General features: G+C 48.8%; 1 protein-coding gene across 7 annotated transcripts in view; it reads right to left on the bottom strand.

Annotated features, from left to right (window-relative positions):
• Positions 1 to 5,655: 5,655 nt before the first annotated feature.
• Positions 5,656 to 27,711, bottom strand: part of MFSD11 (major facilitator superfamily domain containing 11) — a 40,397-nt gene continuing 18,341 nt past the window's right edge. For 6 of the 7 annotated variants that reach the window (XM_074888987.1, XM_074888983.1, XM_074888984.1 and 3 more), the window contains one exon: positions 21,893 to 26,843. In XM_074888987.1, coding sequence (XP_074745088.1) covers positions 26,676 to 26,843 — 168 coding nt within the window. In that variant the 3' untranslated portion in view covers positions 21,893 to 26,675. Of the gene's footprint in view, positions 5,690 to 6,231; positions 6,319 to 21,892; positions 26,844 to 27,711 lie in introns of those variants that run through there. The other variant, XM_074888989.1, reaches the window with a different exon arrangement.

Genomic DNA, 27,711 nt, shown 5'->3' with positions numbered 1-27,711 from the left:
ACCAAGAGAAACTGGGAGGGACCGTGGCTGATGGGACATCCCCCAGAGCAAGCAGCACGGGTGGCCTTGCTGCTGCGGAGCACTGAACCCATGGGGTGTAGAAGACTCACCCGCTGTCTTATGATTGCAGCCTCCAGAGGATGCAGCATTTTCCTGTAAAGCTTGAAATCCCCAAGTGCTGCTCAGCTGAAGGGCAGCTGTGAGAGGGCACCTGACATGACCCCGGAGGGTGTTTTACCCATCGCGAGGGTCCCAGGGGCTGTCCTCTGGTCCCTGGGGCTCTCTGCATGGCTGGGTCTTGGTGGGATGCAATGTAACCCCAGGCAGACACTGTTCTCTGCCCCCTCCTTCCCTAGGACAGCAGCTGGGAGCCCGGCAGTGACGTACAGCACCTCTGCACAGCTGAAAGGTCAGAGCCAGCAGCATCCCCTGGGGATGGATCGGGCAGGGGAAGAAGCTGGTTGCAGTCTTCAGCAGCTGGGCCAGGCCCTCGGCTGCAGCCCACGGTGCTGGTAGCACAGCGCAGGACACACAGTGCTGGTGCTCGGGTACCTGCTGGTGGGGCACGGCCAGGTCAGGTGTAAAACATGGGATTCTACAGCGCCTGTCAGCACAGGGCAGCGTCAGCACAGCCTTGCATGGGGAATTCAGGAAGCTCCTTCCTTTGCAAGCGTGTCAGCACTGTGAATCCTTCACTTCCATTAGCTGCTAATTCACTTACAGCAAAGGAAAATAATAGAGGTAAGGATCACTCCTCAGCTCCCAGTAGGATTATATGTTTTGAGAGCAGAAGGGAAGCTGTGAATTTCCCTTTCTCTTCTTGAAGAAAGAAATTAGTGCATTTTTCTTTCAATGTTAATTAAAACCAGCAATGACCCTGGCTTCACCAAGAAGAAAATGCAAATGGTAAAAGGAAAGACTGAACCAGCTTTATTGGTCAGAAAGGTTTCCTGACTGCCCTGCTGCAAAGGGAGATGCCCAGAGGAAACAAGAGCAGCAATTAAAAATTAAAGAGAGAAGGAGAGCTGTACAGCAGATCACCGAGATGTATTCGTATCGCTGCAGTGCATGAAGAGGGCTGCAGTTCCCCTGGGGGAACTCCTGACACCCTCGGGAGCTCAGCTGCCTGCCGCGGGCAGCTCTGCCCAGCTCAAGTCCAGGCAGGGAAGAGGAAACAAAGAAGGGACCAAGCCGGGGGTAAATGAGAGCAGCAGGGCAGGGTGGGAGATGCTGAACCACAGCTCCCAAGGGGAGGAGAGCATCCTCCCTTTGGGTGAGGTGATTTGAGGCTAAACCCCCCCGAGAGCCCCCACCAGGAAGACAACAAGGCAGCGTGTTCTCAGCTGGATCCAGGCACCCCCAAAAAAAAGTCATACCCGAGGGCTGGATCAGTCCCTTTTCTGGGCAGCGTTCTCCGAGCTGCCAGTTCAGGTTTGCCTCCTCCTCTGCCTGCTGTCACACTCAGCTGAGCAGCATTTTCCAGCCCGGTGCAGTCCCGGGAGGACACTCCGTTGCTCAGCCATTGAATTAGCATCGAAAGGACATCGCACAGGGGAGGCCGCAAGAAAAATAAGCTGGAGGAGCCTCCCAGGCTTATTAGCACATTATACTGAGCTCCTGCAGCAAGTGCTGCCTCCCCAGTCAGAGGGGTCCAGGGGCCATCGGTGCCCCCTCAGCCATCCCACAGGATGGATTTTATATCCCCCAGGGCTCCAGGGCTCAGCCAAATGAGCTCGCTGACCTGGTGGCATCAACACGTGCAATTTGGAGAAATGTTGGAGCTCAAGAAAGAAGGAGGATGCAAAATGGTGCCACCACGGGGCTGGGAAGAAGTGAAAGCTTATAACCCCCCACAACAGCCTCCCACATGTGCATGGACTTATGCAGCGGCCCAGGGTTCATATCAACAACCCAAAGTGAGCCTGGGGAGCCTGGGCAGGACACTTCCACCCCCTGCAACGCATCTGGGGAGCGCCAGAGCTGGGAGCTGCTGCAGTTAGCAACAGGCTGCTGGAAGGCTTGCACCAGCATTAGCCAAATTAAGAGGGACAAGGTATGCCGAGCTTCAGCTGTAATTAAAGCAAATAAAGTCTGAGGTTAGGAGAGCAAGAACTCTTCAGCCTTCTAATTACTGCAGGAGAGTCACAGGTGCTGAAGGGAGCTCGCAGCCCTCCCTGCTGGGGTTTGTACGGAGTTTGCTGCCTCTGCCCCACGTACACCGTGTCCCTGAGCCCAGCTGCCACAGTCCGAGCACCCAACGGGGAGCTGAAGGCGTGTGTGTCCCCCCCCCCCAATCCCTTGCAGCCCATCAGAGGGGAGAGAAGTGCCGTTGTCTCAGTCAAGGCAGCCCCAAAGCTCCCCTCAAACGCTGGCACACCCCAGGCAAAGCGCTTCTCCTGCTGACATACAAGCGCAGTTCTGCAGCCGGGCAGCGAGCGCATCTCTCCGCGATGGCAGCCATACCTCCTCATTTCACATCTCATAAACCCGTCCCGCTCCCTCACTTATTCCTTGACTAGCGGAGCCCCAGCTCTCCTCCAGAGCTGCCTCGGCTGCCACATCCCAGGCAGGCTGGGGGGACACAACGCTGGGATGCCCCACAGCAGCTCCCATCCCTCTCACCCTGGCTGTCCCCAGGGGGGGAGCCAGGGAGGGTATAGACCCCACAGCGTTATAACTGGGGAGGTGACACAGCCCCGCCGGCAGCCAGGGCTCCACAGGCTCCTGCGTTGCTTATTAATGCACGTTCATTATCCACGAAGAGAGCATTCACGCATGGCATCTCTGCAACACTGTCCCCAGCATCTCACTCCCCTTACCTCACATTTCTCACAGATAATGGGGAAAAGGGCCCAGCTGTTGCTGCTGTTGGTCTCTGGGGGCTGGCAGGAGGAGATGGGGAGACGACAGTCTGCCCATGCCAGAGCCGAGCAGGAATGCCAGTGCTTCGCTCCAGTAACAAGCTGAGCTTCATCTCACTGGGAGAGCTGCATTTTGGGGACACTTGGGGCACCTCTGTGCTGGGGACTGGGCATGGCAGGATCAGGCCCCAAACAGGGCCCTCCGCTGTCCTGTTTTGGACACAGCCAGGAGAAGAGCAGGAGAGCTCAGCACAGGCCAGGGCTCCCTGGGGTGTCCTCACTGCAGCGAGGATATCAGGAGCCTCCAGCTGGGTTTGGGGGTTCCCTACCTCCTGCTGGGCTTTCCGTCCAGTCACCCCGTCAGTAACCGGAGGGACAGAGCCCCTGCCATGTGCTGGATGCTATCCAGGCCCATCTCTCACAGGGTTCAGCTGAGCTACTGCACCCCAACAGCCCCAAAACACAGAGCAAGCACAGCCACGCTGGGCACCTACCGCAGCAGCAGGATTGCACCAAGCAAACCAAGCACACCAGCCCAGTGCTGATGGAGACAGATGCAGATACTGAGCACAGGTAGCTTTTGTTGTCAAGCCTCTGTCTTAACACAAAGCACCTGGTAGACCCTGGGAGCCACGAGCACCTTCCTCATCCTCCCAGCCCCGTCCAGCAAGGTCAGCTCCAGGCACAGGGCACAGTCCCAGGAGCTGGTGGTGCTGGGGATTATCCAAGCACGGAGCAACTGGGGCCTGAGGAGGGGCCACCAACCCACAGACCTCTCCAGCCAGCACTGGGGGGATGCTCAAGGTGATTTCTTTGAATGCCCGCCAGCCCTAGCTATGCTGCATAGCAACCTGCTGGGAGGCAGAAACTGAGAGAAGTTTCATTTTGCATCCCCATCTCTGCCAAAAGTCTTCAAAAATCACCCAGAAATCATATATTGTCCTGACTTATTCAAATTCATGAAGCAGCAATTGGAAAGCCCCCAGCTATGGGCTGAGATCATGCAATTAGACCATTAAAAAATAAACCTCTGAAACCCTCAGACATTTAAACCTGATAGGCCATATGAAGAAAAATGTTCACTTTTCATATACAATGAGTGGAAATCATTTTAGATTTTTATTATTATTATTTTAGAAAGGAAATAAGCATATTTCAATCCAGTCAAGAGTGAAATTGAGTTTAACAACAAAGCAATTTCTATTAGTGGAGACCCAGGGAAAAAAAAGTATGGATGAATAGAAAACTCACGGAGAAATGTGTCAGACAATGGTGGAATTAGGAATTAAAAGCGACTTTGCTTTACTGCTGATAATATAAGCACATAATGATCTACCTCTTCGCTAATGCGCTCCCTTCCCATATAAACACTGTAAAATCACAACAGCAGAAAAGATCGGGATTGAATTCTACTCCCCTTCCAGCAGGGAAGGGAAAGGGGTGCTGTGCTTTGCCAGCCCCCGTTAAGGGCTGGTCCACCTTCTCCTGGAGAGCGCCTGGAGCAGGATCCAGGCCTTCACATCCGCAGCAGGATGCTTTAGTCTGGGCTGAAAATGGGGTGGCTTTCACCCCCGCTGAATGCCTGGGGTTGCCCTTCACTGCGGGCAGAAACACAGGCAGCAGCCTGGCAGGGCTCGCGTTTCCCAGAGGCAGCTGCTGGTGGGGAAGGATATCCAATCCCCCAGGACATTTCCCGCTGTGCCTCTGCGCCTGCCACCCAAGGGGACCAGTGTCCGGGAGCTGGGGCTGAGCTTCCCACGAGGGACGTGGAGCCATTGCACCCCTCTCCTCCAGCTCCCAGCCCCAGCGATCTCCTTGGTGAATAATAACCTGTAATTAGCTGCTTCAATCGCTTTGCTTTGGTGTGTGGCTTGCTTTCAGGATGGCCTCCTGCCCCTTCACCTCAGCGGGGACAACAGAGAAGGGAGAAAGGTATTTCTGCCTCCTCCAGCCTCGATGCCCTGGAGTGGATCTGACGGTCACCGATGGAGGCTGTGAGGAGTGCGGGGGGTGCGAACCTGGGGGTGCTCAGCAGCAGCAGATGCACAGGGCAATGGGTGGGCAGCATCTCTGCTCGGGAGAGAGGCAAAGGAGAGCTCCCGAAGCCAGGCAGAGCTGCGTCACAGCCACAGCCAAAACCCACCCTCATGAACACCAGCTCCTGGCCAAATCCTGCCCTACCATGCAGGTTGTGCTTTCTCCTTCACTTCCCCCTATATTCTTTCCCATCCTACTCTTCTTCACCTTCTCTACTCACTGCTCATGCTTTTGGGGACAGGCAGCAGCCAGCTCTCAGGTGTCCCCCACCACCACTGAGCCGTGAGTGACCCCAAGGTGCCACATCCCAGAGCACACAGCATCACCATGGGTTCTCTCCAGGATGCCAAGGTGTCATTGCTCCTCATTTTGAGTCATCTTCATTGCCAAGGATCTAGGTCGTTGGGTTAAAAATTGGAAGTTTGAATAGTCTAAAGTACCAAATCTTAAAGCAATTACACTGTCCTAAATCTTTATTGGCTTTAAAGATTAACTTCTCGTCTCCAACGAGGCAGCTCCACTTGTTTCCCCTCAGCAGAATCCACAATTTGAATATGGAGACAAAGGAATATTGATCACACTGTATAGTACTAAATGGAATTTTTTGCACCATTTTCTTTCATTTTTCTTTCTATTGTTCTTCTCCTGTAGACGAACCGGTGAAGGTGAACTACTGCAGGAGCTGGAGATGGGGTCACCAGGCGCTTTGTCACGGAGGCTGAGAGGAATGCAAAACTCAATTTCAAGCAAGTTCTGTTCCCTTTGAAGTCAATTAAGCAGCTCCCGAGGACCTTGGTTGAAAGGAGACGGACAGAAGCAATCAGGGGGAGAAGCAGTTGAGTAAGAGAGCAGTAAAAGCACAGAATGGTTCCCTAAAATGCTGATGATCCATCAGCTAAGAGGGTCTGGGAAGGAAGACAGGATCTCAACACCTGATTTTATACCAGTCCTCCATCCCCAGCCCAGCAGAGCATGGCTTGGGTTACACTGCCAAAGCCACCCCGGCCCCTAGTACGGTGGGACAGCCGTGACACAGCCCATGGTGGGTTTTCCCTGGGGTCAGATCCAGCCATGGGTTAGGGATCAGGAGTGTCCGTTAGGGACGAGACCTCAGTCAGCCCCCAAGGGCACTTCTCTCCATCCTGGGGAGATTCCCCTTGCTTCAGGTTCAGGAGCCTCCTGGCACGATGGGCGTTCAGAAAGGGGCACCACGAGGAACACGTGGAGGCATTCGTGGGAGCCAGAGGGGCCCTGGCATGGATGGAAAGCTGACTGAGAACAGACAGTCCCTCAGGGCATCATGGTTTTGGTTTTTCCCCTTACATTTACTTACACACAAGGGAAGCGTGCACTGCTGGCAGAGCGTGTTCCCACATTTACCCACGTCAAAGCTGTCTCAGAGCCCATCTCTTCTGAATTTCTGAAACCAAGAGGAGAAAATCGGAATCAGCAAAACGAGGAGCAATTGGAGCTGTGCTTGGCATTCCTGAGGATTGATAAATCTCCTCCAACACCAGTAAATAACCAGACTTTTCTTCTTGCTCGGAGGAAGGAGCATCCCCCCTCCAAACACCTGCAATAAGACATTTGCAATTACTGCTTTGTCTCCTGGAAACTAGTAAATAATTCAAACAAACCCCTTTTTTTCCTTTTGTTTTTCATTTTAATTAATCCACATAGAATTTTGTCCTCCAAACACAATCACAGCAGCACAGGAACAGCAGGTAGAGAATCTCATTACCCAGCTTAGCAGCCAGATCCTAGAGCCATTATTAATAGAGACTTCACTGCGTGAGGAATTAATAAAACCCAACGGCGAGGGGGAAGGGAATCGCTCCTTCTGGAGTGCATCACCCTCTCCGTCTTGTCCCCAGGATGTCTGACAGTTGGAGGTGCTGGGGGGTTGCCGTGCTTTAAGGACAGGCAGCACCTTGCCTCCTGCAGCACCCCGTTGCTTGGCCCTGCGGCCAAGTGCCACCTTCCCCTGTCAGTGCACGTGGTCCGGGAGGAGCTGCTGGGTTCAAAGCAGAGCGAGGAGATCAGGAAAGCTGCCTCAGCGTGTCCAGGTCATCGCACAGACTCTTGCTCAGCCGCTGGCAGGAGGCAGAGTCTAAACGCTCATCTTCAGGGTGCTACGTTAATCCTTCCTTTCTCTCTCGCTACACCAGTTACACCAGTACCAGCCGCAGCTGCAGAGCACTGCCTCGGCACCAGGAATTGCTCTCGTCTGGCAGAGGCATTAGAGAGATGCAAACGCCCAGGCCCTCCCAGGTACCTGTGCTGGGAGGACAGAGCAGGACCATGTCGCCCAGCACCCCAGCTGTAGGGGCAGACCCCCGTGCCCAGCTGCTTTTGGGGGTTTGGACCCTGCCCCGACGCTCATGCCCTCAAGCCCCCTGTGCTCATGGCTCCTGCAGTGAGCACCCAGCCGTCCATCCATTCCTGGGTGCCAGGTCGCACTTTCTGGGTGCTGGGACCATTTTCTGGTCCCCCACAGGGAGGGTGTTTCTTTAAGTGCCTCCACACCTCCTCCTTGGAGCACCCACTGTACCGATGGATTTTTTCCTGACATGAGGCAATCCCGATGGGGCAGCACTGAATATAGGCTGGCACACGAGGGACACTGTTCTCCTGAGGGATAGTGCGTGCAGTCGTGGAACAACTGCCAGAGAGAAGAATGCCAGTATTACCTTGAGCTCCTTGCGTGGCCATGGCTGGCTGGCAGCACACGCTTGCTCTACACTTTCTTTCCTACCTGGCTGCTTTTCTCCTTGCTCCCCCAGACCCGAGAAGCACCATGTTGGGCGTGCAGGCTGCTGCACCGCGAGGCAGGGAGCTGCGATTCACTTAGGCTCATGGCTTCTCTGTCTTGATCAGCTGCACTTAGACAAACAGCAGTACATCAATAAGCAGCTCTAATTAGAGGTGTTAATAGTGCTGGGAGCTGGGGGAAAGCGCATTGAGGCAGGAGGGAGAACAGTTTGCAATCTAAGGAGAGTAACGGGAGGAGCTGGGAGACCTGGGATGCTCAGGATCTTCCCTTTCTGCTGCACACACAGCGGGTGGGACAATCAAGCTCCAGGAGCCCACGTGAAATTGCCGGGGAAATATCCCCCGTGCTGATTATCTTGAATAATTTATGCAGATGTTATCATGCATTTGTATTTTATGGAAGTGTTGCAAAGCCATGATCACGGTTATTCACAATCATTTGCTCCCTTCCAGAAGTCTCCATCAGTGGTGGGCGCAGGAAGGAAGCTGCTGTGCAGGTTGCACCTTGGGGACCTCGGCTCCCCGCAACACCAGGGACAGGGCACGGAGCAGCATCAGGGCAGCCACATTCCCAGGGCACCAGCACGGACTGGGTTTTACCCCTCCATCCCAGTATCCATCCCCCCAGTACCTCCAGGGGACAGGTGCCCCAGGGCAGAGGGGACACTGACGGTCACAGTCACAGCACAGCAGCACCACTCCCACCACAACGAGCTCCTGCACCCGCCGCCTCGTAGCCCTCTCCAGCCCTGGTCCTGCAAAGCAGAGAGGCTGTACAGCCCCAAGGAGCGACCCAGGAAAGGGTCAGTTCCCGCAGCACCATCCCCTCTGCCCAGGAAGCTGTCACACAGCGATGCTGAGCAGGACTAACTGACGGGAGCTGCTCCTGGGGGAGCGGGTCCCTCTGTCCCCCAATGGGTGGGATACAGGCTGGGGTGGAGGGGAACTGTGGGGCACCCACTACCTGATGCTGAGTTGTGCAATTCTGACAGCTCCAGAACTTCCACTGCTTTCCCAGCATCTGTCTCCCTGGAAACTGGAGCCAGTGCAGAGGTGGGAGGTGGGAAGGGGCATCGCTTTCCTTTAGGAAAGGCAGGTGGATGAGCTGCGCAGCAATTCCTTCCAGCAAGGGGGGTGGACGAAAGGCCATGGCTTCTCTGCCACCCGGCTTGAGGTGTGGCAGGCAGGACCCTTCCCACCCGGGGCTCCTCCAGGCTGTGGAGGGCCATGAGCCATCCCCACATCTCCCCCTTGTCCACATCTCCATCTGCTTTGGGGTCAGGAATACTCAGTGCCTTGACTCAAGGCCAGGTGGGGGGGTGATGGTCGCTGCAGGAGAGGCAAAGGACTTTGTGGGGAGCCGAGAGGGAGCAGGAGGAAGAAGGGGCAGGTGGTGGATGGGGTAGAGGAGAAAAGATGGGAGTAAGGGGAAAATTTGAGGAACCCAAGAAGAAGTCCGCAGACCATGCTGGAGGAGGATGTGGCCGCAGGGAAGCCTGCCAATACACAACAGAGCAGAAAGTCAATGATATTAAAGCAAAGACGCTGGATATTTTAATTCCCTTCAGCTTCTGCTCCTCAGAGGACAGCAACAATGTCTGAAATGCAAACAGAAATTAAACAAGAAGCATCTCAGTATGATTGCTCAACCCTCTAAAAGGTCTGGGGAGCAACAGATCAGAGAGGTGCAGAAAGAACCAGCACGTGCCCCCAGCCAGCCCCTGTGTCACAGATCCCCAGGAGGTGCCACCAGCACTGCCTCCCCACCGTCACACTCTGGGTTGTACTGGTTTTTCTTCCCCTCTGAGGACACCCCAGGATGCCTTTGCTCAAGCTGGGCTGCCTCTGCCTGCAGCAGCTCCCATCTATTTCAATTAAAGAACCTTCCCCAAGAAGGGGGCCAGAAACCTCAACTCCTGCAAGGCAGAGCAGAGGGATGCAGACAAACAGCCTCTGCCCCGCTTGGGGCTGCTGCTCAGAGCATCATTTATCATCTACCAACAACAGGGCCGTGCCCAGCCTCCCCCGCAGCAGGCAGGGGATGAGCAGCACCCCATCACCAGCCAGGGTTAATCACGTTTGGCCTCTGCTCACAGCATCTCGAAGCTCAGGGAAGGAACTCGTTGCATCTCCAAGGGCAAGCAGGAGCCTGGGGACTCACTCAGAGCTGAATTTCCTCCAGGAGCTCGCATCAAGCTCAGAACACTAGTGATTTATCAGGGGAAGTACTCCTTGGAGCAGCTGCGAGCAGTAAGGCTGTAGTACAGGCATCTGCTTCACCAGGGAGGGATCACGAACAACATGGGGTGGTTTATGGGACAAAAGTTGTTTAGCACAGGGTGTGCAAGCACAGGCCCCCTTGGGGGCTGGCTGGGGCAGGAGAGCTGCCACCAAGCCCAAAGTGTCCCTGGGTGAGGAGCCGTGGGTGGCAGTGCTCAGGGACAGGGACACCCCCACCGCCCCACAGCCCAGCCGGCAGCACGATGCAAAGCAGGCTACGTGCCCTGCTGCCGGCAAGTCGAGAAACAGAGGAAGCAGGGAGACCACGTCTCAGCTCCAAACCCACAAACGAGCCTTTTTTATCTTTTCTAGGGAAACGGCTTCTCCAGTTTTTGTCTGGAGCAGCCAATCAAATGCAAAGAGTTGCATCCGACTGCGAGGGGAAAAAGAAGAAATCCAGGTCTATTAAAAATGATGAAAGACACCTTGACAGTGTCCTTTTAATGTAATTAAAAACCTATTTAAAGGCATGCCAAATGTTTACTAATTAAATGAGCGCTTCATTCTGTAGCCATAATGAAAAAAGTAATTGTGATACTTTTAGCAAATCCCAGGTTTTTTAAGAAATAATTACTTTATAGCAAATCAGCTACTAAATGAAACCATTCTTTACCCACTGTTATTTTTGCTCTTTTGCTCATTTTGTGCAGCAAGTTGAATCCTGAAATTACCTGGGACAGATTTTTATTCTGAATAATGAATATTTCAAAGGAAATAGGAATAGAGAAAGATGAAAAGTAGGAACCGTTAGTGGGTCCCCAAACCTTAATATGTGGCTGATGGGAAAAGCGTGATGTGGTTGGAACAGATGGAAACGTGTCCACGTGGCTGCACACCTGGTGCACTGATGACATCCCCAGCAAACCATCCCACTACTGCTCCATCACTACCACTGAGGTAAGGGAGGGCCATCAACAGAGGTAAAGCCTCTGCAGCCTGGGCACAAGGGGTCATAGAATCGTAGAATAGTTTGGGTTGGAAGGGACCTTTTAAAGGTCATCTAGTCCAAGCCCCCTGCAATGAGCAAGGACATCGTCAACTAGAGCAGCCCTCTGAGCGAGATTGTCATGCTGTTCATGGATCAGCCATAGACTATGCTGATCACCTGAGGATGAGAGAGGTGGTGGCTTCCATCCTTGGAGACATCCAGAGGCAATTGGACAGAGTCCTGGGCAACCTGCTGTGTGTGGCCCTGCTTGAGCAGGGGATTGGACCAGATGACCTCCAGAGGTCACAGAATCATCAAGGTTGGAAAAGACCTTGAAGATCATCCAGTCCAACCATTAACCTCACACTGACCATTCTCAACTCCACCAGATCCCTCAGTGCTGGGTCAACCTGGACTCTTAAACCCCTCCAGGGATGGGGACTCCACCCCTGCCCTGGGCAGCCCATTCCAATGCCCAACAACCCCTTCTGTGAAGAAATGCTTCCTAATAGCCAGTCTAAACCTCTCCTGGCACATCTTGAGGCCATTCCCTCTTGTCCTATCGCTTGTTACTTCGTTAAAGAGACTCATCCCCATCTCTCTGCACCCTCCTTTCAGGGAGTTGTAGAGGGCGATGAGGTCTCCCTTCAGCCTCCCCTTCGCTAGACTAAACTTTTCCAAGCTTAGGCAGTCTGGGATTCTCTGATGACCATCCCAAGGAGCAGGAGGGCAGCAAGGATGGTCCTGTAGGAAAGGTGACGCTGCACGCCACAGCCCTGTCTGCAAATCTCAGCTCTGTGCTCAGATGCCATTGAGAAGTCATATAACACCTTTGTGCCCCACCTGCAAAATAAGGTCCTCAGCTTAGACCACCAGTTCCTCCGAGGCAGGATTATCCCCTTGGTGAGCATCTACAGCGAACTGACATGGAGCTGCATGCCCCACGGCTCCTGGACACTGCCAGGCTGCCAGCGCTCCCCTCTGAGCAGGTCTGAGCTCAAACATGGAGAGAGAGGGAAAGGAAACAAAGCACTCCCAACCATGTCACTAATAAATACCCATGACAAGAGTTTCTGTCTGTCTCCTCCTTCTGCAGACACCCTCAGAAGCAATCCTGGCCAAGAGAGGGCTCTTATTTCTGTACCAGAGCACACAGCACTAAATTGAACATGGCTCCATAAACCACCCGGCACTTGTTTTTCAGCCAAGGTGCATGCATGTGCTTCAGCCCGCCAGCTCTACCTGGCTCCTTCCGAGAGGAGACACAGACTTTGAACACAAGCCCACTAATCTAAGATGACACTAGGCTGAATCTAGAGAGCAGCAGGGAAGGCGCGGCGGTGACCAAGCATCTGTGCAGGCAGGCAGCGGATGGCTGGCTCCCAGTTGACGGGTTGCAGGGGCCTTTGATAGCAGATGGAGAGTCTGATTGCATTTGCTGATAATGGATTAGGAGGCTTATCTTTGATCTCGACTTTCTCCTGGTTAGCCGATTTCTTGAGGGGCTCTGCAGGGAGGTGTTACAACAGATTTATTAACAAGATGAACTGCAATGCCAGGAAAGGTACTTTGCAAAATGCACTTTCCCTCTCACATACGGACAAGCTTAAACCCGCCCCGTTTGAATGCACTCAGCATCTTTCCTCCTCAGGGGACTCGAGCAGTGGGCTGGCAGTTTCATCAATGCAAGGGGAAGCTGCTCCAGTCCTTACCCAGCCATCCAACAGCCTCCAAAATGTCCTTATTTGCCAACAGCAAATGTAAGCACCTTCGAAGTTAGGCACCCAGAGCAGAAGAAACTGCAGGTAGAGGAGGCTTGTCCCCAGTGTCCCCAGCACCATCACAGCCTTTCCCCAGGGCCAAACTCCTCTTGGCTGCTCTTGCAACAGGGTGCAGGAGCCCTGCTCTTCCCAGGGCCAGGGAACAGGCAATACCCCATAAGGTGAAGGACTGGTTTTAACATCCATGGGTTTTCAGGAGCTGGGTCTGACTGGCACACCAGCCTCTTGGCTCAGCTTCTGCAGAAAAGGCACATGCTCCCCATTTACCTTATGCAGCCTCCAAAAATAACCAAGCACTTCCAGCAGCATCACCTGCTCCCCACTGCCCCTCAAACAGCAGGGAAGTAGCAGACACACAGTCTCCTCCTGGGTGCAAGGCAGCTTATTTGCGCCACCTGAAGGCAGGTATCACATCTGGAAACCCTGCCTGCCCCGCAGTGTGCCCAGCCACAGCCCTGAAGCAAGGCTGTTCCTGCAGGGATTGCTCCCAGCCCGGAGAAGAGCTAGCCTTGTTACTGGCCAGCAAGTCTGAATAATTAATTTTCCTTGTTTTTCCTTGAACCTGACCCACCAAGGATGCCTCATGCTGCCCCAGAAGTGGGATGTTTTAGCAACAGTCCCATCCCACAGGTGAGGAAGCCAAGACCTGCTTCAAGGCACCTGTCTAAGGTCAGCAAAGGGGCCAAGATTAGAAATTCAGAGCTCAAAGCTCAGCTCACCAGACTGCCTCATCTGTACCACACAGGGACACAGCACGAGGTGACACCGCTGAACCTCTGAGAAAGATGTGACCACATCTACCTCCCAAGCAGTAGGGAGGAAGGAGCAAGGAAAGAGAGATAAGGTGATGGGGGAGGCAGACAAGAAGCAGAGAAAGTAAAGAAGAGAGGAAAGCAGGAAGGTAACCTGTACATTCATCACCCTGAGTCCACTGTGGAAGTTTTTGCTTGTTTTTTTTCTACAGGCACAAGTCTTTACTGCTGCTCTCTGCTGCTAGGGAACAGGGTTGCCCCAGTGGTACTGGTGGTACTGGTGTTGCACTCAAGCAGAGTGGTGCAGCCACACATGACCTGAGCTGCCAGCCAGGCTAGAGCCTGACCTTGGGCTGGACTGTTCACGGCATTCCAGGGAGTATTTGGCTTTGGGGACAAAAAGCAGGCCAAAACAAGCCCTAGTCTTTCTGCTAGATCTCAGAATCTCCCAGACCTCCTCCTGGAGCAGCAGCAGGAAGAGGGAGGTAGTGCTGGCTAAGCACTGCTCTGCTTCAGAGCCATGTCCTGAGCTGCCCGCTACCACCAGTGTGTCCCATTCTGGGCAGCACAGTTCACCCCTACTCCCTTCCAAACCAAACACGAGTGAAAATAAAGCAAACACAGCACCTGGATGGATTTTGGATTTTCTTTGCCAGCAATTCTCATCAGCTGCTGTTTCTCTGTGCTTTTGGAGCTTGCTGCTGATCCTTGGCTAGTGAGAGAGCAGTACTCTCCCATCTGCACAGTCCACGAACACCTCTGAGTGATGCAAAGCTAAAGCACGCATTAATTTTCCCCAACAAAACCACCCACTGATCCACAGCACCGCTCTGCACAACAGGACATGCCATTTCACATTAACATAATTACTTGTATTGCAACAGCATTCAGAAAGCCAGGGCCCAGGTTGTACGGACACCGCTCCAAAGAATCAGCAATTCAACTCAACAGTCATTTATTCAGCAGCAGCCGGCCCAGGAGAAGGGTTTCGCAGTTGACCCCGATGGCAGCGGTGAGGATTCGACCAGAACCTGAATTCCTATGAAAGGATGCAATAAGGGAGCACAGGCATACAGGAGCAGGAGTCTCCCTTAAACAGTAAGCAGCCTGCTGCACATTTAGTCTTACGCTTGACTACAAGTTAAATAAATTTGCTTTTTCTGAAACAATAGCCATGGTACACAGCATCACTGTGCCTGGGAGCCCGACAGCATCTCAGAACCAACATCCAGGGTGAGCTGTCGAGATTAACCAAACCCCAGGTCAGATCAGAGCAGTTGTGTTGCCGATTAGCAGCCTGCTTGCTCTCTAAGAATTAATCCCTTATCTTGTAACCTTATCTCCCTGGGGAGCAGTGTTGGGACTGTCTGGTCACCAAATGCCATTGAAGAAACCCGAGCACAAGTAACCCTCAGGGATACAGACCAACAAGCCTTGGTCTTTCTCCATCAGTGGATGGGATACTTGCAACAAAGGAGGCCCCAGGCAGAGGAGGGGTGTGGTGAGCGTGCAGCTCAGACTGCACAGGAGCTATTCCTGTGTCTGCCTTCAGATCCAAGGATGAAAAATGAATTCAGCAACCAAGCCACAATTCATCTCAGCCGCCTAAGGTCTGCCTCCGCAGCCGGGATCCAAGCACAGACACCACTTAGCCCGGCCAATTTCCTGTGTTGATGCTTCACCCAAGACCCTGGTGGGAGAAAGTCATTAATTACTGAGGCTGGGATTGTCTCTCCACTAGATAAGGGGGAAGCCAAGTGCAGGTCAGCAGCTGTACGTGCCCAACAGAACAATAAATTCTGCCACCAATTGCTGCTACAAACCAGCCCTCACAGGGGATCACAGGAGTGCTGCGTGCTCAGCTAACCCCGGCTGCAGGCTGCCCCAGCTCCAGGTCCGGCTTGGTGGGTGGAAAAATGATCCCTTGGGGAGGAGAGATACTGCCACGTTCAGAACTTTATTGCCAGCTGTAGCCAGCTAGAAAAGGCTTCCTCCGCTCCCCTCGGGCGCTCTGCACCTGCTTATTTCCACCCACTCGTCTGCAGGTGCTTTGTGAAGGAGGTCAGGAGCTCTGCGGAGGCTCCGCGCCCCACGGTCAGCCAGCAACCCCAGGGACAGGACCGATTCCTGCTGTGCAGCCGTGACACATCCACGCCCCGAGGCAGAGCAGGAAGGTGGGACCTCGCCTCCGGCATCCGAGGCACAGCACAGACCACGGAACATCGCTGAGCGAGGCTGGCTGCTTCTGCAGTCACGCTGGGAGGGTGAAGGTGCTATCGAGGTCACACACAACCCCGCCTCAGCCAGGCTTCTGATGAATCACTCAAATGCAAAAATATCACAAAGTGCCTCCCATTCCACACAATATCCTCAGAGGATAATACTCGGAGGCTCTTACTCACCTCCCTGAACCAACAGGATGAAGCTGCCACCCCACAAAGAGCAGGGGAAGTTTCCAGGATCCAGACCACCATCCTGTCCACCAGTCCCTTACCAGCTGGCCATGAATTTCCCACCAGTGCCACAACATCTCCCTATTCCTTCCTGTGTTCTTACACTCCCTCTCTCCAGACCTCCACAACTAGAAGGATTTTCTCCAAAATCCAGTCCTTCCCAGTGAGGAGGTGGTCAGCCCCTCACCCCTCCCTGTTCCTGCCTCAGTTTCCCACCTGAGCTGACCCCAAACCCAGGGCCTGCAGCCTCCACCACCATTCAAGCAGGGACAGCGGCAGGGACTTGCTGAATCTAGCTAGAGCAAGGAGTTACCTGGTGCTGATGAAACTGAACTTGCCAGTTTGCTCATCATAGCAGGCCCAGCTCCTCTCCCACCCCATCAGCGATTCCTGGTTTATGCCCTGTGACAGCAGGAGAATGGAGCTGCTCCCGTCCAGTGCCTCAAAGCAAACTTCACTCCTTTCCTTTTGCTCTGTACAAAATATGTCACAGAGACCTAAGTTATAAAACTAAAACCACATCTTCCACCTGTGCTGTACAGCACCGAACACCGTATTAATGGAGGACAATTATTGACACAGAGGTAAATGCAGAAACGCCATCAGAAGAGCTCATAACTGAGAGCAGCTGTCTCCCACACCCTGAACCACAGAGCATCATGTTCCGGCTGCTTCAGAAGGCTGCAGGAAACCCTTTGCAAACACATGGGACAACCTGCTGTCACTCAAGTCTCTTCCTTGTTTCTATTACTTAAAAATTGGCTTAAATCCCCCAGCACAAGGTCTAAGAGCCCTTCTGCTACTTCTGTGGTCATTAATTATGACAACTGGGTCTATCAGGTTTTACATGCTGGCAGTGATGCAGGTACAACGAATTAACATTATGCACACCCTATCACCTCTTGGTCCCTGCAACCTCCCATCCAAGACACAGCTCTGCAGAAAGAGTTGATACAGAGAAGGAAGGGGGAGAAAAAAGAAGAAAAAAAAAAAAAAGAAAATTATCTTGGCTCCCAGCCCAAACCTTTCTCTTTTTAAGATGCATTTCAAGAATCTGCTGGCTGGTAACCTCCTCGAGTTACAAGGGAGGCTGCTTGTCAAAAGCTGACCTGAGCTGGATTTAATTGAAAGCCAGTTGCCGGCGATGGGAGATGGGAAAGGGCACCTTGGGGAGGCTCACACAGAGCGTCCAGGGGGACGGGAGCAGTCGGGGTGGAGGGGAGCCATGCGAGCAGAGAGCACCCTCTGCAGCTACGCCAAGGAGAGCCAGACCCTGGGTTTGGAGAGCCAGGGTTGGGGAGCCCTGGGTGCTTGCCTCAGCCCCTGCCTGTGAGATCAGATCCAGCCTGCTTGCTTTGCAGTCAGCACACACCCAGCCTTCTGCAGGGCACGTCAGAGGGCAACGTACAGCTCACGTCCAGACCCGGCACGGAGAGCCCGTGTCAGGGCAGCAAGACCCCAAGGTCTGACTCACAGCACCTGGACGCAGAAGCCCATTTCAAGGTGTTTCTCCGCAGAGGTTTTCCCACAGCACTGTCAAACACAGAGCAGACACAGTGCATTTCTCCCCGCTCCCCCAAACCACCCAGCCTCCTCCGCTCAGGCCGAGCGCCCACCCTTTTCATCAGCAGTCAGGCCAGCAAAACCCGGGCAAGAGCCAGCCAGGGACCAGCCAGTGTCTTCCCCCCGGCGCCGCTGCAGCTCCTCCAACAGCTTCACAAACCAGCAAGTCCTTCGAGCACTCACAACCTGTTTATCATCCCATAAAGCTGTAACTCTTCTACCTCCCAACCCTCAGGGAGGAAGGCTTGTGGTAAGTTTTTGGACAGTATTTTACATCCGGGGCAGGGGGGGAAGAGCGGTTTACAGCTATAAGCAGCTCCCAGGATGGCAGTGCTGTCTGGGGATTTGCAAACTGGATTAGCTGGGAGCAACCAACTGCTAATCCCAGCTCCATCACTGAGGATGCCTGTCGCTTTAGGCATGCCACTTGACTTTCCGTTTCAAAATTCTCCTGTTTTGCAATATTTATCTCCTGAATGAAGTTTTTGGGGGGAGGAATTTATTAGCAGAGGAAAAACAAATCAAGTATTTCACAGCAGTACTTTGCAGTAGAAAATATTGAGCAGTCTCCACATCCAAGTATTATCAATATCCTAAGCCTTTAATTCCACCAGAGACAAAACAAGTTCATTTGAGAGTTTCAGTCAATGACCCAGGAACATTGTAATTCCTGCTAAATATAGCCTCTCATGAAAATATTGACCATCAAACTGCACTTTCAGCAGCTTAGAATTTACCAGGGTATTGCCACTCCTTTTCTCTGCAGCCTAAGCCCCTGCCACTGTAAGACTTCATCACCAGCTAAAAAGAAGTTTAATTTTTAAATGGTGCAACATGACCCTTCATTCCTCTCAAAATAAAGGGAAACACACACACACACAGAGTAAAACCGAACCACACCACAGCATGCTGAGCTGAAAAGCCAGTGGAGATGGATGCAGAGAGCTGCTCCTGGGCCCTGCACAAGCCTGGCCCACAGGACAATCTTCACAGACAATCAGATCTGAGCTTTGCTGACCCCTTGTTATCATTGCTTATCAACTTATTTCATAACTCCCAGTTGCCTAAATATGAAAAACAATCCCCTTGTTTTTCTTCTACGTATTTAAGCACTCATCTCTGCTTCTCGTTTGGCTTGTTACCAACCTCGCCTGGCCAGGTAGCTACAGCCTTTGGCTCCCTCACAGGCCGAAACCTTTTGCTTTGATCCTGCTGTGAATCCATACCCACGGTGGGGCTGAGCTGGTTTTGGAAAGCAGAATAAGACCTTTTTTTTTTTTCTTCTCTGTTAAAAATATGGACCAGGGTGTGTAAAACTGCCTAAGCAGAACCAGTTTATGCCCCTGGAAGCCTTTCCCCAGCCCAGTCATGAATGCCAAGCAATACTTCACTTGCCTGGTGAAAAATAATGCTCACGGTGGGTAAAAAAAGCAAGGTGTGATTGTCCATAGTCTCACGTTAGCCCCAGGATGCATCCATCAACCCAGAGCTCCATCCATAGGGGCTCCCCCGGGTTCCCCAAGCACACACAGTTACCAAGGCAGGTTGAGCTGCTCCACACAGAGGAGCAGCAGAAGCAAGAACTCTGCAAGCAAAGGCAAGAGTGTGTCATCACCAGCAAGGGCACAGTACCCAAACTGGGTCCAGCAATAGCGGCCAGGGTTAGCCACAGCCCCTGATTGCTAGGCAAGGCAGGCCCGAGGTTGAGTCACATCAGTAAGATCTGGTCAGGGTCAACAAGAGGCCAGGCATGGATGTGCACCTACTTCATAGCTTAAACAAGGACTAACGGCAGCAAACGGAGCTCACACACGGCTCCGGAGGGGAGCAGAGGGTCAGAGCAAGGTGGGCAAGGGGGCTGTGGAACTGGGGAAAGGGCCACGGGCAAACGTGCTGGGAGCTAGCCCACTGGGCAAGAGTCCCTGTGAACATCTCAGGGCTACGACAGCCTCTGGCCCTTCTCCACAGAGTCTGAGGGGCATTTTCTGTAACAAACAGCATGACACAACGTGCCTGGATCTCCCTCAGTACAATGCAGGAAGCATGTCTTGACCACGAAGCTTCCAATGTTGCAGCATTTCAAGTCATTCTCCGCTCCCAATCCCTGGGACTGGTGGTTTATTTGTTTGCTGCAGAACATCATAAATATTTTTACCAGCTAGAAAACTTTTAAATCCAATTGCTTTCTGCATGAAATGAAACCCAGTGTGCATAATGCCCTTTCCTCTCCCTACAGTCATTTTTTATGTGTATATCAAATCACAGCAGCGCTAGCATGAAAGCACAAAGCGTAGGCAAGCGCTGCTCCACGCTGATCCCGATGAACACCCGCAGGGGCGCCGAGCACTGTCCTCTGCCACTGACTGCGAAAGGGCAGCACTTCGTGTCTTACCGACACGTCTGAGAATTTGCAGAATTAAGCTCTTGCAAAGTATAATTATTATAATTATTCATAAATGTCATTGAGATCTGCCTGTGATTGCTGCTCGATTTCGCTCTGCAGCGAGGTAAGGATGGCATATGAATGTGAACGCTGGAACACCCGCTTTTCAGACTCATGCCATATTTTCACCAAAATCTCCAATTAACAGCACAAGTAATTGTAACTTCCAATTACAGCACAAGATTCACCCTTGGACTGGTGAATCTAGCGCTGCCCAGTGTCTACCCACTGCACGCCCTAACAGGCCACTGGGGAGCCATCAGCCTGCTGCCTCTGCAGCAGAGGAGGAATCCCAGCCCCGTGGGGAGGAAGAGCAGCTACTTTCATCATCACGCTGCAAGGCTGGGTCACCTACAGAGAAAACACCTGAATGGAAGCGCCAGCTGATGAATGTGGTGGTTTTACCCTGTGTCAAGCTGAGCATAAGATATGACAGTGGTCATTTATAGCCTACATAAATATTTTATAGGAATATGTATAATGGAAAGAAAAGTAGTTTAGAAATTTAGCCTGCAAATTTGAGATGAGCATTTGGAGAAGTTTCAGCAAGGGAAAAGGCTGAGCACTCCCCACTAACCTCCACCTGTGTTTTTCTCCATCAGCCATGCTGCTTGAACAGGACAGGGGCACTCTGGCAGCCTGTGATTCTGTCCGCTGCCCCCACCTTCAGCACCACACACTCAGTCCCACAGCAAAGCTGAGCATCCTCCGCTGCTTTACTGCTACAGAGGAAACACTTCCTTGCACAATCATTCAGCACTGGAGCTCTTAAATGCTCTGTATCACAGTTATACTTCTGCGAGCATGAAACAAATAATGATGTATGATGGTGAGGCTCTTTTAAAGAGGTTATTATCTGTGTAATTGGGGTTTTTTTAACAAAGATTAATAATCATAACAGACTCTGCAGGTCAGGCATTACCACAAGATGAGTGGCTCTGACAATAAGCAATCACCACTGCATTTAGTAAGGATGTTTAATTGAAGCTAATTTAACTAAGTGACCTTAACAAATAGCAATTTCCCTCTAATATGACAGAATGAATGATTCTTTTTCATTTAAAGCACAAACCTTCTATTTTTTCCCCCCTTCATGATCTAACTTTGAAGTGCAAACTCCTAAGTGTCCTTTTATCCAAAGATTCAAAGGGCTGTGCATAGCAAAAGCTAACCTGCCAGGTTCCTATTTGTTCACATAAAGGCTTTTACAGTCCGCTACTGAATACAGATTTTCTCCCAGAAATAAGAATAGCAAGGCCATCCAGAGATCACACTAGTGGAACAACAGTGGATTTTGATGAATCTGCAAATTACTGAATCTCAAGGGAAAAATGCAGCAGGCAAAACTCGTCTGCACTGGCCTCCTTGCATGAGGCACTTGTTACCTTCCCTCAGCATCCTCATCTCTGCAGTCATATTCTTTCACACACAGCTCAGCCAAATGAGAGCCAGCAAAGCTGTTCCCTGCTGCTCCCTCCACCTCCTTTAATTGCAATATGAAACCAGGACTGAATGCCTTTCAGCCACACAGTTTCTGACTGAACAATAGCCCTCCACATCTACATTGAATTTTAGATAAACAGCAAGCTATAATCCACAATTCTGATGAATTTTGTAGTCTGAGACACACAAGACTTAAGCTATGAGAAAAACATCCAAAGTCATGGGAAAGGATACTGAAAGAGGAACCCACAAAAAAAAAAAAAAAGGCATTAGACATCCTCCTTGGGACAAGGGGGTCAGTTTTCAGGAGATGAGCTCTCACACAGGTCAGGGCAAGCAAACAGGCCAGGACTGAAGCAGCCACCCTGATTTCCCAAAGACATTTCACTAGCTGATGCCACAACTAGAATGAAACAACTCAAAAAGGGCTGTTTAGCACTAAACCAAACATTTTCATTTTCCTAAGCAGGCCCTTACAGGTGCCACAAAGCACTTCCAAGGTCCATCAGTTAAGGCTGTGTGTCCCTTTTACAAAGCCCCTGGCATGACAAGAGCAATTCTGACAACTTAACAAGCATATTAACAGAAACACTGTGATTCACTTTTATTTGCATGGCTGTGACCATGAAAAGAAATATAGTAAAGAGTCAGGTACACTCACTTGAAATCAACATTTTCATTAGGATAATCACTGTGTGAGCCTGTTCTCCATTATCACCAATTCTAACCAAAGACATCTTTTATTAAGGTAAAATAGTTTCAATCATTTAAATTAGCACAGTGTCAAAATGTAAACAAGAGAAAGGATAGCTTGAAGGAAGACATGTCAACAGCTGAAATAACCAAGATAGCAGAGACAGTATGCAACAAATAGAAATTGAGTCAGTGCCAGCAGCAGCTAAATGCCCAAACTCAATTGAACAAAGCACCCCCTTCACGTGCCTGCTGAGAATTACCCTCAGTTCCAGATGTGCTCTCTATTGCACTTTAAGGATTTTTTTTTTTTTCTCCATTCATTAGTGCTTCTCTGTGGTACTTAAATCACCTCTGAAGTTAAAAGTATCAAAGCATCATTTGGAATTTATCCATGAAAACTACAACAAACAGTGCCAACCCTGCTTCTGAACTAGTGTGATCATATCAGAATGGCAAGTTTCCTGTTAAGCAACTAACTTCTCAACTTCATCATCTTTAAATTCTCCCATTTTTTAATATTTTCTGCCAGCATGTTAGAAGACCTACCAAGGAACAAGGAAAACATGGTATTAACTACTGCTGCCATTCAGTGGGGCTACAAGACTTCCAAGGAAAATAGCAGTGTGGATAAAGTCTTCAAAAATGCATTTCACTAGAAAAAATAATGGTCATGATTGTAAGTTAAGTCTTAACGAACATATTTGCACAATTCAAGTCAAAGTTGAGTATTGTCTACTGGCATGATGCTGAACATAGTGGTTCCTATTTATACTGACAGCAAACAATTAATCATTGCCCTAGAAGACAATCTTTGAGGTTCTCCTCATACACACCTACACTTCTGAGGCAACCTCTGTAACATTAATTACTGGCACTTAGGCTGGTGTCCAGGGAACCACATTCCCCAGCTGAAGTAAACTTGTAGAATTCAAAGAAAGTCAAGTGGAGCTTTGTGTCTGGTTAACTGACACAGTCCTGAATTTATGGTTTTCTACACTTATTTTTCCATAAAATAAGTGTATTTTCCAGCAAACTTCACCAGGAAGTTCAAGTTTAAAATGGTCACAAAAATTAAAGAACTATACCAGCAGAAGATTTCTTCTTTTTAATAGCTGTACCACAGGAGGGTTTTCTGCTAAGATAGGGACCTCAGTAAAGGTTATGGGGTTTGTTTTGGTTTGGATTTTTTTTGTAGTTTTTTTATATCCCTTATGAGTTTAGCTGTATCTGCAGAGATTTATAGAATTATAAAGAACATTTTATAAATGGTTCTCTTCCTTACCTCAACTTCCTAACATAGATTGTACCTAATGAAAATAACACAGAGAAGTAAAAGCACATCACTTAATTATGAACAAGGTCTACAGTTGTAGAAATTTTCTCTTTCCATACATTCATATATCAAAAACCAATTGGCAAGGCAAAAATATAGATATCCTTATGTGATATGCATTAAATACTAATTTGTAGCAGCTTCTTTGGCACTCAAACGACGAGATCATCAGTTTTCATTTCCTCTTTAGAATTTGTTTGAAAAACTTGGGGATATGTCAAGATATTAAACAAGATATAAGATATTAACAACCTAAAAGGATGAGAAAAAAAAACAAAGACTTCTCAATAAACCCAAGCAACTTAATGTGTAATTTCCCTTATAAAGATAAAATCCCCAATATAAAATAAACCCACGATATCACAAATACAGCAAAAGCCTTTTTTCAAATCCCACTTAATTTAACAGTAAGGTCCCAATTCAGATTAACATGAAATCGTTCAAAGGCCAAGGTGGTGAAATGAATGGGGTGCAGTCTCAGGGCTGGTAAATGCTGATAAAAGATTAAGAGATGGAATCATAAATGGATGTCAGCATTACTACTCTTGATATTGCTATACCAAAAATTTTGATCAAGCTAATGATTGTGTATAGCTGGGTGAATTTTTCACCTCCTGACAAGCCAAAGAAATATGAGTAAGTGAAAAGCAATCATGTTTCATCATCAGCTTGAATAACTGAGAACTGTCTCTTAAGATCAAATGTCAAAAGCAATACTTACATAGTTAATAGTAAAAAAAAATGGCTATCCATGACACAGTTTTGAGAATTTCATGATTTCTTGTAAAACTTGTCACAGAGCAATAATACTTCACTGTAACAACCCAATAAATAGTTCTGAACAGCCTTCTAAAGTTACCTGATATGGAGTCAGACCAAGCAGAACAGAAAAAAGAAATGCATGAGATTCAAAGGTACTGAAACTCTGCAAGTCCTAGTTCATTAGTATCCCTGACAGTTGGTCTCAAAATGCTTTTTTAAACTAAACTTAGCAATTTAGTTTCTAATAAAATATTTGATATAATTCTTATATGGCAGATGAACGACACAGAAGTTCATCATTAAAAGGGATCAATTTAAAAAGCAACCTCATGAGAGCCATAACCTAGCTACAATTAAATGGCATTGTTTTAAAAGCATTTACAAGTTACTCATCACCACAAGACCCGAGAATCCCTTTTTCCCCCCCTACATACTGTAAGACAAAATTCTTCCTGTGAACTTTCGAGTTTTTCTTCTCTTGTTGATACATAGGGGAAAAACAGGTCCCAGGAGGAGTTCAGAGACAAAAGTAACTCCCTATCTTAAAAAAAGCTCTTTATCCTTTTTGGTACTTGGGAGAAAATACAGATGTGTAGCAACAAGAGAATTCTAACCACTGACAGAATCCCATCGTCTACATCTTTTACAAGTGCTCAGTATATAAAAATAGTATGCTTCAAATTACAGGGTAACAGGAGTGGGTAAGAGAGGCATTAGAGTGTTGCTAGTCACGTTAATCACATATGTATTGATTGAACGTTGAATGCTTTTTCAGTTTGTCTGACAAATTGGAATGGCTTCGGTAACCCCTCGCTCAAGTGTGTGTTCTATCTCATTCTCTTTTACATCGTTCATTGAATCTCCTGGGAATACACAAAGGCTTTCTCTCCTGGCAGTCCTCACAGATTTCGTGGCTTGCCAAATGTTCAGGTGCCCTCTCATCCTCCCATTAACACCTTACTCATCTCACAGCAAAAACCTGCAGTGAATTTTAAAATCCTTTTCTATACATCTGTAAAATAATCCCTCTCTGCTGTTTTACTGTGCATGAAGAGAGCTGTGCTTCATGGGAGTTGTGCGTTACATGCCCTGGGAGAGCAAAAGTGACAACAAATGTCACAGGAGATACTCTACTCCCTCACCAAGCTTAACCTTGGGTGCACCTACATAGTTATGACATGCAGGAGCTACCGACACATAGCAAGTCGACTTTTTTTTTTACTTGTCTTTAAAGATAAGACATCCTGACTGTGCGTAAAAGGTTGGCAAATGGTACTTTTCTAAAAATAGCTACATGGAGTGTTTAAAAACACCTTCTCAGTGTTCCATACCTGTTTTCAGTTGCATCTTGTTTGCCTGCTAGACAGAAACATAACTGCAAGTACTACAGAGTCATGTAGACAGATAAAAATCAAGATGAGTTGCATTTGCTGCCTGTATTGCATCTATAACAGTTCTGGATTAAAACTTAGTTTACTATGCTAGTATCCTTGTTTTCACATTTGGCAGAAGAAGACTACAGTACAGTCTTCCCAAAATATACTGAAACAACTTACATCAAGTGTTCCAGGTATTTTTAGACTATGCAGTAGAATAAACACTGCAAGATTATTCTTACAGTTCACATTCCGAGTCTATTTGTACTTTAAAAAGTTATCTTAGACAATGCTCCCATCACAGATTATGATGAAAATTTCATTGAACTCAAAAGAACTATTTGGGAGTCTGGGAGGATCTTATGGTCCTTCATACATCATTACCCTGAGAAAGATTCAGCAGCTATCCCAACACAGTTCAATTCTGAGATGCTGAAACCAAGAGACTGATTTCAATTATCAATACTTCACAGATCTCAGGATCACATCCTTAAGATGGCCACGGATAACTTCTTCAAATTCTTGTAAAATCTTTCATGTCACACTACAACCTGATTCACCTCCTTCAAACAAACCCATGCATCTGATAAAATCTAAGCACATGAAATAGATTCATAAACACATGGTTATGAAAAATGAAACTGTGTGATACAGAATAAGGCAGCAACATTTCCCACAGAAATACCTCTACATATCTAATTGTTGAAAAAGTCAAAGACAAATTGATCTCTCAGTTTGTGCAGACACACTCTGTGATATAGTGTACCTTAAATTCTTGTATGATATTTTTGTAAGTGTTTACGGAATTAGAATATAAAAAAAATAATTTCAGGGGAAAAATGCAACTGTAATTCTGTAGTGCATGGTAGAGTCAAATTAGGCAATTACATTCTGAAAGGTATGTCTCAGAACAGAGTTGTTCAATACATAGACCCCTACATTTCCTTCCATTTCTAATACTGGATTGTTAAGAACATGCATACCATGCTCAGTTGATTAAAGCAAGAAAAAAGCCTTTCAAATTTGGCATTTTTTTTCTCTCCCATGTTTCACATTCATTTAGACTGACGGTGATTTAGTAGTAGCTTCCTCCATCTTAACCTCTGCAGCAGCTTGATCTTTTCGCCTTCTCGCATCACCTCACAATAAATGTGCTTGTGTTTTTCCTTATGTTGGACTAGGCATGGTATCTAGATCAAATGCTGCTGTAGTCCGAGCCACGGGCAACAAGAGCTGCTGCTGCTTCCCACTCCACTGTAAAGAAGGTAATTGTTCCAAAGAAGCCCACAACCACCATGATCAGGAGCTGCCACTGCAGAAGGAAGTAGTTGCTGTAGAAATATGCAACTGCAGCACAGATGGACTGAGAGAAAAAACACAATGTAAAAGGATTAATCAGTGGAGATATCCAGGCTAGTATTACTATACAAGGATTATCAATTTGACATACACACAGTTTAATATGCAACTCTAGTAGTATGCTTCTGCAGAAGATATATAATCTTAAAACTTCATTATACTTCAACATATGTCTTAATATGATGTACAACAGATGTAGTTTTTACTTGTTATTTAAACAGTGTTCACTGCAGAAAGTGAACACAAAACTCAGAGTGTTTGCAGCATTGCAAGTGCAGGTTTGGTGCCTGAAAACCAAGGCTTTAAGACAAAATCCAGAAAACTATCTCCAGTTTTACAGCATCACAAACTATTCTATATCAAAATAGCTAGAGGCTTTGACAAGCAGTGTTGCTTACTTGCAATCTGTCCTTTTTAAAGGTAAAGAAGAGTTCATATAAAGAATCTTTATATTCCGTGCCTATCTCAAATTCTTACATATCACTGAGTATGATACAAAAATGGAGCTGTGCACAAGGAAAAATAAGTATCTTTTTGAAGCAAGCAGCTGTCATCTTTTAAACTAGACATACCCTGACCTCTGCTCCCAGCACCAGCTTGCTGTTGGTGCGACCATGCATGAACAGTTTCAATGCTCTGCACCCCTGTTTTTCTACCCGTACCTCTGATCACAGATCGTGACCTGGAAAGTTCAGTACCAAACAAGATTAATGCCTGTGAGCTAAGTGATCTATCCAAAACACAGCAGCACAGCACACTGTATGAAGATTTTTCATCAAGTCTCCAGCTAGCATAGATGCATTTATTTTGGTATTCTGACAACTTAGGGACAGACAAACATTACTTAATTCTTTTGTCTGCATACCCACCTG

The sequence above is a fragment of the Strix uralensis genome, chromosome 19 (assembly GCF_047716275.1).
Source record: "Strix uralensis isolate ZFMK-TIS-50842 chromosome 19, bStrUra1, whole genome shotgun sequence".
NCBI classification, from domain to species: domain Eukaryota; kingdom Metazoa; phylum Chordata; class Aves; order Strigiformes; family Strigidae; genus Strix; species Strix uralensis.
This window is presented reverse-complemented; position numbering and strand designations above follow the sequence as displayed.